General features: G+C 54.2%; 1 protein-coding gene across 5 annotated transcripts in view; it reads left to right on the plus strand.

Moving 5' to 3' along the window:
- Window positions 1-16777, plus strand: part of KAZN (kazrin, periplakin interacting protein) — a 1028312-nt gene that overhangs the window by 907178 nt on the left and 104357 nt on the right. For 4 of the 5 annotated variants that reach the window (XM_082685449.1, XM_082685451.1, XM_082685452.1 and 1 more), the window contains one exon: window positions 9535-9726. The exons of the other annotated variant lie outside the window; for it this stretch is intronic. In XM_082685449.1, the coding sequence (XP_082541575.1) occupies window positions 9535-9726 (192 nt within the window). The remainder of the gene's footprint in view (window positions 1-9534; window positions 9727-16777) is intronic. 5 annotated transcript variants of the gene reach the window in all.

The raw sequence follows: 16777 nt of genomic DNA on the forward strand, positions 1-16777 counted from the left end.
TATTATCTGAATCCGGTCTTTATCTCGTTGGACTCCCCTCTCCCTGCTGAGACAGCTGCCAGCATCCTTGGGCTCCTTCCTCCCGTGCTCATCATTGAGGAGGGATGCATAGGCCAGACACCGACTGTGATTGGATGGCTTAGGTCATGTACCATCCCCTGAGCCAATCACAGTGGCCGGGATGATTCAGGGCTCTCACTGGCCGTACTGGGTCCCATTTTCAGGCCGGAACCACAGACCCTAAGACTGGCTTTCCAAAGGGAAATGGGAATGTTGTGTCAAAAAGATGGGAGCCGGGGCGGGGGTGGGGGGTGGGGGGCGGAACGGGAGCCGGGCTTGGATGTTAGCAGAACGGAAATGTCTGCGGCCCAGTCCAGGAGGGGATCACGAGGAACTTCAAAAACACGGGATGAGCCCGCATTCCAGAGGAAGTGGTGACTTTGTTGCTGAGCTTGACAAGCGTGCTAAGATTCCTTCTTGCACCAGAGGGTATCCCTGGGCAGCTGCGGTCAACCCACCAGAGACAGTGGCCCAGCCCTGGGGCAAGGCTGGTCCTCCTCTCACCCCTCCCGCCCAGCAAGCAGCTAGCAGCAGGCTCCTGGAGGCCACCAAGGAGACCTGGGCACCGGGCTTTGGGACTGAGCAGTCGTTGCTGCCACTGCCCATCAGGGACTTTGGCCACCCAGGTGACAGGAGAATGCCTGCCTCTCCGGCTCCTAGCCAGATGGGGTACTTGGAGGCTCACATCCCTCGAACAGCTAGAATCACTTGCTGAATGATTTTTGCGGATCCCAGAGGACCACGAGGTTCCTGCTGACTGTCAGTGCTCCCAACAGCATCAAGCCACAGGCTGAGAAAGGCCTTCTGGACACAGGAGGCAAGGACCGCACATGGCGAATTCTAGGGATCAGGCCAGGCCATCTTCAAGGAGCACGTTCTGCAGCGCCGGGCTCGTGCCGAGTGCTGCCCGAGAATGAGGCAACTGTGTGTGGGAGGTCTGCGATCCCTGCCCCTCCCTGGGGTGTCCCTGCTTCTGAGCCTGTGACCCGGTCCCCTTCACTGGGGCCTGGCACACAGTCATTGCTGAGTCAGTGCTTAGTGCGAGGGGATGAGAGGCTGCAGACCCCCCCCAATCCCTGGAGAGAATCGGATTTCTGAGATAGTGAGCACTCCCGTGGGAACCGCAGCAAGGCCCGGCGGAAGGAGTAGCTTCGCATTCGGGGGTTCCGAGGAGAGTCTGGCTAGAAGGTTGTTTATGGGCCAGCAGCAGCCCTGAACAGGCCCTACGGGTCGGATTAAACAGTACCTAAAGGAAAAAAACAATTACTGTGAAATATGAGAGGAAGACAAAAGCTGTGTCACCTGGAAGCCTGCGGTGCCCCCCTCCCCCCACCTGTAGTCGGGAGTGCCAGGTGGCTCTCTCAGACCCTGGCGCAGCCCGGGGAGTAATCCTGGGGAGAAGCGAGTGGCCGGGTGAGATTTGAGAATCTCATCGTATCTGGCAAGCGCCGTCTTGTGTCCCCAACACCCCCAAGGCTTGACGTATGACAAAGGCCCAGAGAACACGGCTGTCTCCGGCAAACCGTAGTCCCGGCTCTTGCCTGCCCACCGCGGGGCCTGTTTCCGGCTCGGCGGGTCTGTCTCCACCAGCGAGGGGGACTGAGGGAGGGACAGGCGAGTCTGCATGGTGAACGGGGACCAGGCAGGGAGGGAGCCTGGGCTGGGGCCTAGGATGATGCCGCCAAGGCTCTCCTCACCAGTCCCAGAGGCCCCCGGGTGGGGGGCACCAGAGGCATGGCCCTGAGGTCGCCCTGCCCAGGCCCTTGCTCTTCCGGGATTTCTCTCTCCAAAGGCAAACCGTAGCGTTCAAGACCAACAGGCCAGGTTTCCCTGTGGTATTCTGGTCGTTTACAGAGCTTTAAGGACCCTTTGGGGTTGGGTCTGGAACCGAGGGTCACATTGCTGTTTCCACCGCTGTCGCCTGCTGCCCTGGGCTATCTGAATCCGGGGCTTCTGGCCCCACTCGGAAGTGAGTCAGCTTCACCAAGAGGCTGGGGCTCTGCAATCTTGGGCCTTTCAGGGTGGGGACAGGATGCAGACAGTGGTCACTACCCAGGAGGACTAGAGGGCCAGGACAACTAGAAAACATCAAGCTTGTGCCTTCTGGGTCGGGGGGGGGGGTGGTTTGTAGCCTGAGCCCGCAGGAGAACAGGTGTTATAGAACTCAGTGGCCAGAAGCGAAGGCTCTGCGGCCAGACCACCTGGGTTCAACTACACGTTCTCTCTTCTCCCTGGGCCTCAGTTTCTGTGAAATGGGTACACCCCCCAGGGTTGTTGTGAGGATTGAAAATTAGTGTGTATGAAGACTTGGAACCTTCCTGGCATGTATGAGCAGCTCCAAAAGGCATCTGTTCTCACCACAATGATGCTGGTGAGGGAATTCCAGAGGGGAGGGAAGATAGCCCTGCAGCTGGACACACTGGAACCTTCCTTGCCGTCCGCTTCCCCCAGCAGAAAGGCAGGAACACAGAGGAGGTGCGCTTAGACTGTTGGTGAAGACCCCCGTCCCTGCCGTCCTGGGTGGTGGGCTTTGCTTTTTCAGGATTCCCCTCTCTCACTGGCTCCCGGCTTCTTCGGACGCATTTGTGCATTTGGTCCTATTACTTTTCAGCCTTAGGTCTGAGAGTGATCGGCCCATAGGAATCATGATAGCTGTCTTGTTTTACTCCTCTAGGGGCAGTCCTATTGCTAGTTTTTAGAATAAGCCCCACCCTAACAAAACAAGTGGCAGCCCTAGGCCCAGGAGGGACTAAGCATTCACAGCCTGACGGGCGCTGCTGGGCAGTCCCAGGGCACATTGCTTCAGAGCCCACCGACCTGGGCCTGACCCCATGCCCCCCGAGAGTGTCCAATCCTAAGTGGGGTGCTGCGAGCAGCCAGGGAGATGCAACCTGTAATCTAGCGTGTGGCGCCCAGCACAGAGCCGGTGCTCAGAAGACGGCACTGCCGTCAGCCATTGTCTCTGTGAGCAAGGAAGGCTGTTTGGACCAGAAGGGAATTGTGGGGTGCTCAGCATCTGTCATCCGGAAGGGACCTCTGCTTGGCCAGAGGCAGTGTGGGGGAGTTCTCCTGGTATTTGACTTCTACCACAGGGTGTGTGTAGCTTGAGGCAGCACCCTGGCATTTCCTGGGACACAGGCCTCATGGCAGAGGAGAGAGGTCAGCCACAGAGCTTTCCAGATCCGCAGGGTTTGGACCCCTGCTCCCCTTTGCTGAGGCCAGGGGACTGGGGTGGGTGAGTCTCTATCTGGGCGTGGGGGTGGGGACTATAAAAATGAATTTTTAGTGGAAAATCCAAACTATGCTACTGCTGTATTTGGATTTTTTTCCCCTTGAGGTATAATTTACATACAGTGAAACACACAGGTGTTATGTGTACAGTTTGAGTTTGGCGAGTTTTGACAGGCACGGGCTTGGCTGCTTAGCAAGGTGTCCCCCTGGGGGCCACCAGGGACAGCCCCTTCCAGGCTGGACTCACTTCACGCAGGCCGGCCTCCACCCAGAGCCCCTGCCCTCGTCCAACCTTCCCTCACGCCCCGGCCGGGGACTCGGCCTTCTCTGTCATCTAATCCGCCGTCCTAGGATGAGGGGCCCTTGGGCCAGGCCTCAGCAGTAACCCAGGCCAAGGCCTTCCTTCGGGACATCAGAAAAGTTTGCCCTCTTCTGTAAGAATGATCATGACAAGCTACATATGACCCCCATTTAGAACCTTCCGGAATGTTCCACTTAGATGATTGCTTTGTTTAATGTTTACCACAGGCCCCGGAGCCTGGTCTTGGCTCCATTTTACAGATAAGCTCAGAAGTCACTTATTCATAGGTCAAAAAAGCTGGGAAGTGGGGGAGCCAGGACTAAGCCCAGGCCGGGTGACAGACCTGCCCATCCTACCTCTGCCTCGGCCCTGTGCTCAGCACCTTTATTCCGAGAGTCCAGCACCGGGCTAGGTGCTGGATGCCGGGTGTGAGCAGAACAGAGTCCCTGCTCTTGTGGAAACGAACAGGCCAGTTCCGCGTCCACGTCCTTCTCCGGGGGCTGCATGGGGACCGGTCCCCTGGTGTAGGGCAGGAGCACTGTGCACAGAATGGCTGGGTCACTGTCACCCAACTCCACCACGGGAAGTAAGAGCAAGCTTCTACCCAGCTGGAGGGCACACCTGTCTCCGCTGTCATCCGCTGAGGCGAGTCAGCGTGGGCCCTGGGCTTGCGCTTGATCACCCACGGACTTTGCTGCCCTGCCCTGCAAGGTAGGACAGTGTAGGAGTTCCACAGTGTGGGGGCTGGAGCTGAACCACCCAGACCAAACCCTGGCTCTGCTCTTGACTCTGCGTGACCCTAGCCAGATCACCGAACTCCTGGGCCTCCGCTTCCCCATCTGTCAAATGGGACAATGCTAACAGGACCTACTTCATCAGGTACGGTGAAGAGTAAACTAGTTAAGCCGTGTTAGATACAACAGAGCCTGAAACAAGGAGCGTTAGGAAAGGAGTAGTGGCCACCATGATACACAGTAACTATTGTGCTATTTTTACTTAGACTTTTGACTCCGACTCCGGAAGGCTCAGCAACCTGTAGCTCACCGGGAGTCCTTGCTGGTGCTTGCTCCTGAGTAGCCGTGTTCAGGCCTTTCTGGGGTATGCCCTCCAGTCACAGAAAATAACTTCCTTTTCTCCTTCTTCTCCTGCCCCTTGCCCTTGTGAGCTCACAAAAATTAAGCCTGGAAGAGGCTTGTCACACCTGAGGGCCCTTCGCCAGGGCCAGGAGCTGCCACCTCCTTTCTGCGCTGTGTGGATTCCTCCTCATCCCTCCCGGCTTCCCAGATGCCATAGCTGAGGGGCCCTTAGCAGCTGCCTGAGCTCAGACTCAGCCTGTCCTATGGGCTACATTGGTTTGGTTCTGGTGATGTGGGAAATCAGAGGCTCTCCTACCCCAGGCAGCCCTGCCCAGCTGGTGCTGCTCTAGGTCTCTATGCAGGGACAGGGCTGGGCTGTGCTATCCAGGCTCCTTGGTCCGTTCTCCCCTCTTGGATTGGTTTGGCTCCGTGTACATCGCCTCCTTGTTACAAAGTAGCTGCTGCAGCTCCAGCCATAAGTCCACTTTCCAGGCAAGAAGGCAGAGAAAGGGAAAAGCCCTTTTTTCTTAATGGACAGTCCACCTGAGGGGCTTTCTCCTACATCTTGTCCACCAGAATTGGGTCGCCTGGACAGTCCTAGCTGCAAGGGAGGCTGAGACATGTTTGCTGTTTTAAACAAAAGGAAATGTGCTAGACAGAGAAGAGCAGAGTCTGGCTCCCTTTGCCACCTTTGAGTGGGTATGCCCCCTCCAGAGCAGCACCCTGGTAACGGTGGCTTCCCCTGGGGCAGGAGAGCCGCTGTCTCCCAGGCAACGTTTACTTCCGGCTTCCTTGGCCCCGAGAGCTCTGTCAAGTCTGTGGCATTTCTAGTACCAGCCCCTTTTATTACTAACCCGCCTCCCTGCCCCAAGGTCCGAGGGCAATGGGGTTGCCCAGCATCGGCAGGCGGGTACACAGTTATCTTCCCTTTATCCCCACTCTGTGGGCAAGGGCCAGGGTGGTTTCTGCAGAAATGGTGGCTCCTTCCTAGCCACTCTCTGGCCATGGGCAAAAGGCTCCTTATGTCAGGGTGTCTGTGGGCCTGTGCTCTACCGGGTGCTTAGTAAATACCACTTCTCTGCTTTTCTTTCTGTATCCTGTGCCCTGCAGACCAGCACTGAGCAGAACTCCGTGCAGTGCGGGGGAGTGGTCTCTGTGTGCAGTGTCCAACACTGGCTACTGGCTATCCACAGGCATTTGAGACATGGCCAGTATAACTGAGGAACTCAGTTGTTCATTTTAATTAATTTACACTTACATAGCCACCGGTGACCAGCCGCTGCCTTCCTGAGCAGCGCAGCAGGTGTAGGCTAGAGTAGAGACCCCCTGCTCCCACCCATGGAGGAAATGAACAATCAGTAGCAATTGTCCAGATTCGTGAAGCGTAGAAAGACCCAGAGAGGAACACCGACTTGCCTAAGGTCACACAGCACTGTAGCAGTTCCCCTGAGGCACAAGCCCAGATCTTCCAACTCCAGCTTCCTTGCTGTTTCTGAGCAACGTGGCCAGTCCCCTCTGCGCAGAGGGCAAGGGGAGTTGTGGCTCCGGTGGCCCACACACACGATGCTTGCTCACTGCCGAGCCTGTCTTTACATTACACATCTGTCTCCTTTATTCCGTTCACCCACATTTTGAGGTCAGGCCTCTGAGGCCCAGAGAGGGGACGTGCCCGCCCACGGTCCCAGAGCCCATAAACGGGCTGCAGTCTTGGGAGTCTTTCTGTGATTGCCGTCCCAGGGTTGTCCCCTGTCTCTGCCTCTGGAAGGATCCACGGTGTGCAAGATCTGGGACTGCACCCCCAGCCAGGGCAGGTGCGGTTAGTAAGCTCCAACAAGCCTCTCTCTCTCCATGAAGTTGTTTTTCCAGCCTGGTCTCCTAAGACTTGGCTCCTGCAGGTGCTGCACCTCCGGTCCCGCCCTCCTGCTGCTTCAGGGCCCGACTCCAGGGGCGGGGCCCAGGTGTCAGGTGCACCTGTTAGAAAGGGGAGCCCAGGGAAAATCCACCTTGGCCACTGTTGGCCAAGGACAGGGGCACCCGGCCCCCTCTTGCATTCTCCTCTCATCTCAGGGCAGGGGTCCAGGGGAGGCTGAGCCAGACCGGTCTTCCCCTTGACCACCTTCCTCCCCTGAGGTGCTCTGGCAAAGAAAGCCCTGGCTCGTGACTGTCCCGTGTCATGGTGCCAGAATTCCCCGTGGGGTGGGAGTAGCGTTGCTAGGTGAAACACAGCACGCCCAGCTGCATTTGAATTTCAGATAAGCACCGAATACATTTTTAGTTTATGTCCCATGTCATATCTAGGCCATGCTTATCCTAAAGAGTGTTCGTTTATCTGAAATTCAGATTTAGCTGTGCATGGCGCGGGGGGGTGGGGGGGCTTTACTATTTGCTGCCCCCACCCCAAGTCCAGTAACCCCCAGCAGGCGGCATTATCCCCGTGTAGCATGTTTGATACTGGAGACCCGGAGGGGCGACGGGGCTCCCTCACCGTCAGAGTCGGTCCCTGGCCGGGGCTGCATTCAAAGCCGACAACTTGAAATTCTCTGCCACCTGCCATAGACATAGTAGTCAACCTTAACTGGCGCCTTCGGGGTGGTGTAAGGAAGCCCAGAAGTCACATCCCTAAACAAACCAACAAACAAATACAAACAGACTGGTCTCCTGCTGTACCATAAGGGAAATGTAAGTGAGGCGTGTGAGCAGTTACTCATACCTTCTTGTGAGCTAGACTTTTGGTGACAGTTGAGTGGGGACAGACCCGAGGGAGAATTGATGGAAGAGAGCAGATCCGTCCATTCTGGCTCGTAACAAAAACGGGACGGACTGAGTGGCTTATAAACAACAGACACGTGTTCCTCAAAGTTCTGGAGGCTGAAAGTCTGAGATCTGGACTGGCTGATTTCATGTCTGGTGAGGACCCTCTTCCTGGTTTCTAGACAGCTATCTTTTTGCTGTGTCTTCAAGTGGTCGAAGGGACGAGGAAGCTCTCTGGGGTCTCTTTTATCAGGACGCTAATCCCACTCGTGAAGGTGCCACCCTCATGACCTCATCACCTCCCACAGGCTGCACCTGCCAATACCATCCCACATTAGGGCTCCCCATGAATTCTGAGGGGACACAACATCCAGTCTGTGGCAGGGAGCAAGGATGACAACTGCAGAGTCTTCAGTACCGCTGAAGAAGCTGTGCAGAGCTGGGGTCATAGAGAGGTGGTCAGGATTAAGACCTTTTATAATCTGACCCTGGCCTATCTCTCCAGGTTTCCTTATCTCATACCCATTCCCTCCCTCCATCCGTTCATCTGGCTTTCTAGCCTCCTCGTCTTTGCTGCTGCTTTTGTCTGCTTACCACCCCGTGCGTCTTCCAAGGCCCATTTCAAATGTCCTTGTGCCCCCAAGCTCAATGCAGTGCTATCTGGGTTATGCTTACTTGTATGTTCTGCTTCTACTCCCTGGAGACTTCTTGAGGCCAAGGGTGCTCCTTTCTCCCTTCTGGACACCATACACGGGGCCTGCAGTGTAGGCAGCCTGGAATGAGGGGGGCGAGCGCCCACAGTCGACCTCCCGCGCTCCAGTTTTGCTGAGAGACTGGGGGAGTTCGCAGCCCGTTCCTGAGCCCCTCGATGTCCGAGCAGCCGGGCACTCCCTTGCAGATGGCCCGCCTTCCCAGGGTGTGGCTTTGCGGTCCTTAGGCCTGTGTTCACGGTGGGGTCTGGGAGTGTACCATCCTGAGGACAGGACCCGTCTATGACATTCACCCAAGGGTCCCCAGTGCCTGGACGGCTGTCTGTCATAGGGCAGATGCCCATGAACTCTTACTGGCTGGAGAGATGGCTTGTGGGGGTCCATATGTCGTCACAGCCTGTTCAGGGCACCTCGGACCCCGCAGCAAGCGGGACAGGACGGTGTAACCAGGCCTGCTTGCAGGAAGGTGGCGCCCACTGGGCCCAGGGACAGGAGAAACCAGTGGGCCTCCCACAGTGATCAGGATTTTGCTCAGGTTGTCGGGTGGGGACGGATTTAGGTCTCTGGAGGGGGTGGTAGCGGGGCTGGGACAAACCTGCAGGAAGGGACCTGGGAGGAGGGGAGGAAGCTCTCCTGGTGGCCCAGAGCCAGGCGGCATCTACACCTTCGGGGCTGAGGGGTGGCCTGCGGGAGGGAGGTCGGAGGGGGCGGGCGGGGCTACTGGTGGCGGCTCTGGGCTGCGGTCCGGGAGGGTGCTGGGTTCCTCAAGGCTCTGCATTCTGTGACATGTGTCAGGTGTGCCTTTTGGGGACTGTTTCCTGAGTGTCAGACTCTGGAGTTGGCCAAGTCTGGGTTCAGATCCCAGCTCTGCTGCCCTCTAACTCTGTGATTCAATCTCTCTGAGCCTCAGCTCCCTCATCTGGGAAATGGAGCTGATGGTGAGAGCTGCCCTAGGTGGTTTTCGCAGGATTCAATGAGATAGTGCGTGTAAAGCCCAACTCGGCACTCCAGGCTCCTAGCAGAACGCCACCTCCTGTCACCTTTTCGTTCTCACACTAGTTCCTGCCCATTAGAGGGATATGATGTTGGCCGTTGGAATGGCCCCTCTTGGTGCAGTGACAGCAGCACCAGAGCCCTGGAGAATGGGGTGGGGTCGGGGGGGGTGGTGATGCTGGGTGGTCCCACCAGCCAGGCTCTGCAGACTGGAGGTGGGGCGCAGGACTGGGGCTGGGGCTCTTGGAATAAGGTTAACAGCTTTGGTAGTTTTCTCCCCAGTGCACACGAGGAAAGCTCTCAAATGCAGAGCACACGGGAAAAGCCAAAGCACCTCGGAATGGTCCCCAGAAAAAGCAAGTCAGCAGGAGCCCGCGTTCCCTTCCTCTAACCGTGTGCCCTTCTCCCCTAGTGCTCCTGCGGGAAGAAGTGGCTCGGCTCCAGGAGGAGGTCCACCTTCTCCGCCAGATGAAGGAGATGTTGACGAAGGACCTGGAGGAGTCCCAGGGCGGCAAGTCCTCCGAGGTCCTCTCGGCCACCGAGCTCCGGGTCCAGCTGGCCCAGAAGGAGCAGGAGCTAGCCAGAGCCAAAGAAGCCTTGCAGGGTGAGTGACTAAGTGACGATTGGTGGCACTTTCCTTCCTTCCCTTGCCTGGGGCTCAGGCTTGGACCACAGGGGCGCCGAGGAACCAAGGTCCTTCCTCTCCAGGGGGAGCGGCACGGACATGGGGGTCTCCCGGTGCTTAGACCCCCAGCTGAAGCTGCCCTGTCCCTTTTCTGATAGAATTCTGCCTCGCGTGTTAGAAGCTTCTGTCATTCCCATGTCCCTGTGACCAGCACAGACTTCCCAGCGCGGTCACGCAGGGTCGCCGCCCGCCGGGGCATGAATGGCAGGCGGCATCTCTGCTAGACCAGGCTGCTGACCCAGCCGCTGGGCTCCACTTCCCTGGCACTGTCGAGGTCCTTGAGCACCTCTGGTTATGGGACCGTGCGGAGGCGCTGAATTCTCTGCGGGAGGACACATCCGTCCGCCACGTGCCACTCTCATTCACTGTGGTGGCCTCTCGGGGAGGGGCTGCGGTCCCTGTTCCGTGGCTGGCCTGGAGGAGCTCCTCTCAGTGCAGTGTCCGGGATTCCCTCCGGGAAGACGCGGGAGGAAGCAGGATGGGCGGCCAGGTGCTTTCTTGCCGAGCTGGCCCACAGCAACCTCCACGTGGCCGTCACAGGCTGCTGTAGGAAACGTGGCCGGTGGGCCCTCGTGTGCAGCCGGCCTTCCTCGGAGCTGGCCTGGGGCTCGGCGGCGGCTGACACCCATCTCTCCTGGAAGCCACCTTCCCACATGCCGCGGGCTTTGGGAAGGGTCTCAGTTGACTCGAGAAAAGTTGGGGGAGTCCCCTCTCACAGTGCTCAGAGAACTCTGACACGAAGCATTCTCTTGAGGCCCCGTTACTGCCTTTGATACTCCTGGGGAAAAGAAAAAGGCAATCCAGCTTGGCAACCTGCTTTCCACTTAGGTTTCCTAGAACGAGACATACTCTGGAAACTTCATTTCAGAAGCCAGAGCCGCTTTCTTGCTTAGGTTGATTTCAGGCTGCTCTCGGAAAGAGACTTCGGAACAGAGCGGCAGCTTGAAGAAGTCGTCTCTGTCTCCTGTCACCATCAGAAGGAGCGTTTCGGGCCGGTGGGCATCTCTGCTCCCCTCGGCCTCGGGGACCCAGGGAAAGAGCCAGAATCAGAGCCAGGGATTCCCTTTGGCAAGAGTGTGGTGCTCAGGCCTGGCCAGCCTGCGGGGACAGCTAGGACGTGGAGTTCCTCGCAGGGTGTCCCGGGCTAGCTACCAGGCACCCTTTCGTGTTGGGGTTTTGTTTCCAGTGGGGTCGCCCAGCAGTGTCTTGAGGCCCAAGCAGGTGGGTTGTACGTGCCATGGTCCAGCTGATGCTTCGTAATTGGGAAGTCACCGTGCCCAACACACGCACATTCCTCTTCGTGCGGCCTTCCAGAAGTCCAGGCAGATCCGTGCAAGCTTCCCAGCTTGCGGGGGCCTCCTGACACCCCCTCCTCCCTCAGGATAGAGAGAGACTCAAGTGGCGGGAATCTCCCCGAGGAAGTGTCGCGGGGCCCGGGGCTGTGTGAGCTGATGTTGTCTGGTCTCCGTTAGCTTTGTAACCCTGTGGAGAGTTGGCACTGCCTCCGAAGCTGTCTCAGCCACCTTTGCCAGTGTATTTTCCAAGGTCAGGGGAACCTGCCTTGTATGATCCCATTTGCTCTTCTGGACCTAGAAGGGGAACAGAACCTCTTATCTAAGCTGTTTCTGGTCGCAAAGGAATAGGGAGGGGGCTTAGCAGACGCTCACTGACTCCACCACTCCCTGGCTCCTGGGACTGGCTGCCTACGGTCTCCAGACCTCAGTTTCCTGGCCTGAGTGATGGGACAGTAGTGGTGAATTAAATGAGGCAATGTCCACGAGGGCAGAGAGCTGGTTACCATGTGAATCCTTCTCCTTTCGGCCCACAGGTCACAGCTGCACAGGCATATTTTCCTTGCTCTGGGCTGTAAGGTGTCTTATCTGTCACCCAAAGGTCACCCAGGGACACAGGTATCTGCCAGATGTGGGGGCTCCTCTGTAAACAACAACCTCAACAATAAGGCCGTGTCAGTATTCATGATAGGAAGCTTTACTGAGTACGTGCTGTGTGCTAGCCCGTATCCTACCAGGATTAACCCCCTTTCACAGATGGAGTCACCTGAATGAGCTTCAGGGTGGTGAAATAACTTGGTCAAGGTTACAGAACTAATGACCAGCAGAGTCAGAAACTTTCTCCACTACACGAACACACCTCTCCTTCCCGCTGGGGATTCAGCTGGGTCGGACAGGAGAGACGGGAGGACATCGTAGCTCAGATACGGGGACGGCAGACTCTGGAGCCAGATCTGGGTTTGCGTTCGGGCTCCCCCACTTACTAGCTGTGTGACCTCGGGCACATTCCTTACCCTCTCTGAACTACGTAGTCGTCTGGCTGAGGGTAACAATAACAAAGCTGTTTCTCTTATCACTGAGGCTAGTAACAGTAGCTGTTTCTGAGGGTTGTCATGGGGGGTTAAATGAGATATAAAGTGCTTGGCCCAGTGCCTAGTGCTGTTAGTGCATATACTTAGTGATTGCCAGATGAGAGGGGGCTTGGCACACCTCCTCAGACCTGCCTGGAGCTGTTGGTCTCCTGATTCCTGTTAGGGTGGCCCAGACCTTCGAGCCCCTGAGCCCATCCAAGCTCAAGGCAGCAATGCTCCCGAAAAGCAGTGGGCACCTTCAGCCGGCCCGAGCATCCTGCCTGGCATCCTACAAAGTCATAAATAAGATACTTCCTCCTAGCCACGGCACGTGGTGAGTAAATTGCCGACAGATGTGGGCAGAAGGAGGCTGGGGCATGAAAAGGGATTTATAGGCCCATAATGAGGAGAATGAGAATAAATGTGCAAACCAAGTAAGCAGCAGATGTTGGGTGACACTTGTTAACAGCCGGCGTCCCTGCGGTATTTGCAGGAGAACGCCAAGCCCCCAGGACTTCCTCCGTGGCGGTACCCTACCTACCTGCACCTGTCTTTGGTTTGAGTTTGGATGAGACCAGAATTTTCCAGAATGGGAGAGGTCTAGGAACTCAAGCCGACATGAGGAACATCAGACCCGGGTTACGACCTCAAAGCAAAGACAAGAACTGGGTTTGGGGAGGACAAGGTGTGGAAGATTCCTCGGTTTCTTTGGGGATGAGTCTGGAATGCCAGGTTTAGGAGTTTGGTCTTACTTACATAGTGAGTGTAAAGGCAGAAGTTTGGAAGGATTGTTCAAGAAAGAGTCGTGTCGTGTGTGTTTAAACGTAATGGAGCTGCCCTCTAGCCCTAAAATATGCTGGGGAGCATGTCACCCATGGGAGCCCTTCAGGGAGTCTCTCGATTTCCTCAGCCCCCGCTCAGTTCCCCTGATTTCCCCCGAGAATCAAGGCATTACCGAAACGTGATTGTGAACATTTGCTTCTGCCCCATTTTTAACAACGTGACGAGTGTGTCGAGCATTTTCTCACGATAAGTGCTCTCCGAAAACATAATTTTTAATGACTACATAATGTTCTAGCAAATGGAGGCACTGTAGTTTATTTAGCCACTTTCTGATTATTGGACACTTGAGTTGTTTCTACTTTTTTTCTTTTCAGTTTTGCCGTTATATACCATTCCACTAAAGATCTGTGTTCGTAAATCTGTTTATTTTTTTTATGACAGGATTTCTCCATCTTTCTGGTCTCCGGACCACCTTTCACTCTTACAAAATTGAGGACCCAAAGAGTTCTTGTTTATGTGGGTTAGTTCTGTAGGTATTTACTGTTCCAGAAATTAAAGCCAAAAACTCATTTAAATCCTCAATAATTTATTTTAAAACAACAGCAATAAACCCATTGCACATTAACATTAAAAAAAAACTTTAATGAAAAATAGGTGCATTTTCCCAAACAAAAAGATTTGAGTGAGGAGTGCATTGTTTTACATTTTTGCGAAAACTTTTCCATACGTCAAAAACAAACAATAAAAAACTTTTTGATGTCTGACTTTACAGAAAACTGCTAAATTCTCATCTCTGCTCCTTCAGGCAGGCTATTGCGATTTGTTGTTTGGATTGAAAATCTGGCATCACTCAGATAAGTATGAGGAAAAGGGAGGAGTGTATCGATTGCCTTGTATTAGATGAGTGTAGGTATTTTTCTTGGGTGGCATCCTCAAACCCACCGAACGGTAGTTTCGTAGAGATCTGCTGCAGCGTGGTGTCTCAGAGTTCATCCAATGAGGGTTTTGTGCTCTGTTAACAGTGGACAAAGCCATTGGTCTCATTGGCACTTCAAATGGGTACCGTACCACACACAAGATATAAGCATCTATCAGTGAGTGATCACTTGAGTGAGAGGGTGATGCTGAGCTTCCCAATGATGACATACTTCCTGATCCATGATCAAAAAGTCACACGTGTTCACATCACCACACGTCATCAGAAAAGCCTTTGAGTCTTGAGAAGCTGTTGAGGCCACGGTGGCGGATCAAGCCTGTGGAAATTCTCACATTTGTTCAAAAACTCAGATTTTAATCTTTGACAACAAGTATGGTCAGCTGTTTTCTTTCTTTCTTTCTTTCTTTCTTTCTTTCTTTCTTTCTTTCTTTCTTTCTTTCTTTCTTTTTTAAGATTTTCTTTATTTATTTGAGAGAGAGAGAGACCATTAGAGGGGAGAGATCAGAGGGAGAAGCAGACTCCCAGCCCAGCAGGGAGCCTGATGTGGGACTCAATCCTGGGACTAAGGTCATGACCTGAGCCGAAGGCAGTTGCTTAACCAACTGAGCCACCCAAGTGCCCAGTCAGTTGTTTTCTAAGAAATAACAGGCCAGCTCACGTAGTTCATGTGTGGACTTAGTCATTTGCCAGATCTCTTAGTTAACAGGATTGGGCATTTGTTCCTTCAAGTGCACGTGGTATTCTGTGGGAAAAGTGGCTAGTTTAGCTTGCAACTCAAACAGTCATGCAAATGATTGTCCTCAAGACAGCCTTTGTTCTTTGGTTTGCAGCAAAGGAACTTTCAGTGTTCTTCCATTTTTCTTAAAAAGACATGTACTTGGGGATCAAGCTTTAATAAAATTAATAATTTTTACTGCTTCACCAAAGACATTCATTAGTCAAATAGTGCCCCCCCATTTTTTTTGAGAACAAATGTATGATGTTAAGACTATAATGACTATTAATATCTACTCGTACAGTTTGATGCCTCTGCTGTGATGTTTGCCAAGATGTCAACATCTTCCCCAGCATTGCTTTTGTACCCACAGTACAAATAACACAGTAAAAAAGGCAAATAACCTCATAGTATCATTATGAAAATAGCTTTCCTCATGGATCCCCTGAAATGATATTTCTGGTGGTAGTGGTGACAGCTAGCATTTCTGAGCATCGTTTCTGTGCCATTTGCTGCAGATCTTCAGCTCACTTAATCCTCTCAGTAAGCCTGGGAGATGGGCTGCGAGTGTGGCAGGAGTATGCACGGTACCTAGTTAGAACTGGGTTTGGACATCATGCGGGTGGACTCCAGCCCTTAGGGGATGCTGGCACAGGGAGGCTACTGCTGCAGGGGAAGCAGAATGAGCAGAGGCAAGAACACCAGTCTGTGCATGGGGGGCAGAGGGAGGGGAAGCCCCGGGCCAAGGCTTTGTAACAGGGAGGTGGTGAGAGATGATCGTGGAGAACCTCAGGACCATGCTCAGAAGTTCCAGGCCTGGGGAGTCTTGGGGCAGGAAACCATATCAGAAGTGGGGTGTTGTAGCAGGTACCCATGTCCCTCTCCCAACCTTTGCGATCTCTTCTGTCTCCCTTGAGCATGAGGACATATATGTGATTACATACAGATGGTTCCTGGATCACCTCCCTTCTCTTCTCCAAGCCCTGATTCAGGCTCTACTTCCTCCACAAACCTTCCTGAACGTTTCTCTATCTGGTAGCTCAGGGCCTGTGCTCGTCATTATCGTGCCCCCAACCCCCATCCCCAAAATGCCTGCATCCTAATTCCTAGAACCTGTGAATATGTTAGGTTACAGGGGCAGAGGGGAATCAAGGTTGTTAATCAGAGGTCCTTGAGATGGGGGGTTATTCAGGGTTATCCAGTAAGTCCAGTGTAATCACGAGAGTCCTTCAAAGTGGAAGAGAAGGCAGAAAGAAGGTCAGAGTTGGAAGGAAGTGTGATAACAGAACAGAAACTCAGTGTGAGGGCTCAACCCCCATTATGCTGGCTTGGCAGAAGTGGAGGGAGGGGCCATGAGCCAAGGAACGTGGGTGCCTCTAGAGGCTGGGAAAGGCCAGGAAACAGACTCTCCCTGAGAGCTTCCAGAAGGAATGCATCCTTAATTTTTACCTCCCAAGACCCATTTCAGACTCCTACCTCTAGAACTGAAGACAAGAAATTTACATGGCTTTAAGCTACTAAATTCGTAGTAGTTTGTTAGAGCAGGGGGTGAAGCTGGTAAGGTCTCTCCTTGTACTTCACAGCCCCAGATGCTGACCTCTCTTCGCGTGCAGTGAGGAACGTTGCTTTCCTATACGGCTTGCCACTCACCAGGCTCCCACAGGACACAGTCGCCAGCACAGAGCTGGCCTCATTAGCTCAACAAAGCAGGTGATCGTTGAGTGAGGAGAAGACATGATGCTTGAGTTTCTTTAGCAGAAGGAATAAAGACTGGTGGGGTCTTTTCCCTGCCTCAGAATGAGTCTCCTGCCCTAGACCAAGCTCTTAGAAGGAACTGAGCCTTCAGTCTTTTGCTCATCAACAAAGTGAAACTTGCCCATACTAGGACCTGGGTCTGTGGCTCAGAGAAATCAGGGCCAGATCAGACCCAGGCCCTGCCCAGAAGCTGTGACATGCCTAGAACCCACAAAACACTCAGTGCAAGTTAAGTGAGTTATACATTTTTTTAAATGACCAACCAGACCTGTAGGTAAGCATCTGTGCCACAGATTTTCCTGCTTCAGCAAGTTCTAGGGCACAGAGAATGTCTTTGGCCTTGGGCAGGTGAGGACACCAGTGCCCTTTACATTCCCAGAAGGTGTGGCCATGCCCTGGCTGCCTTTGCAGATGAAAC

The sequence above is a fragment of the Mustela nivalis genome, assembly GCF_964662115.1.
Source record: "Mustela nivalis genome assembly, chromosome: 10".
NCBI lineage: Eukaryota > Metazoa > Chordata > Mammalia > Carnivora > Mustelidae > Mustela > Mustela nivalis.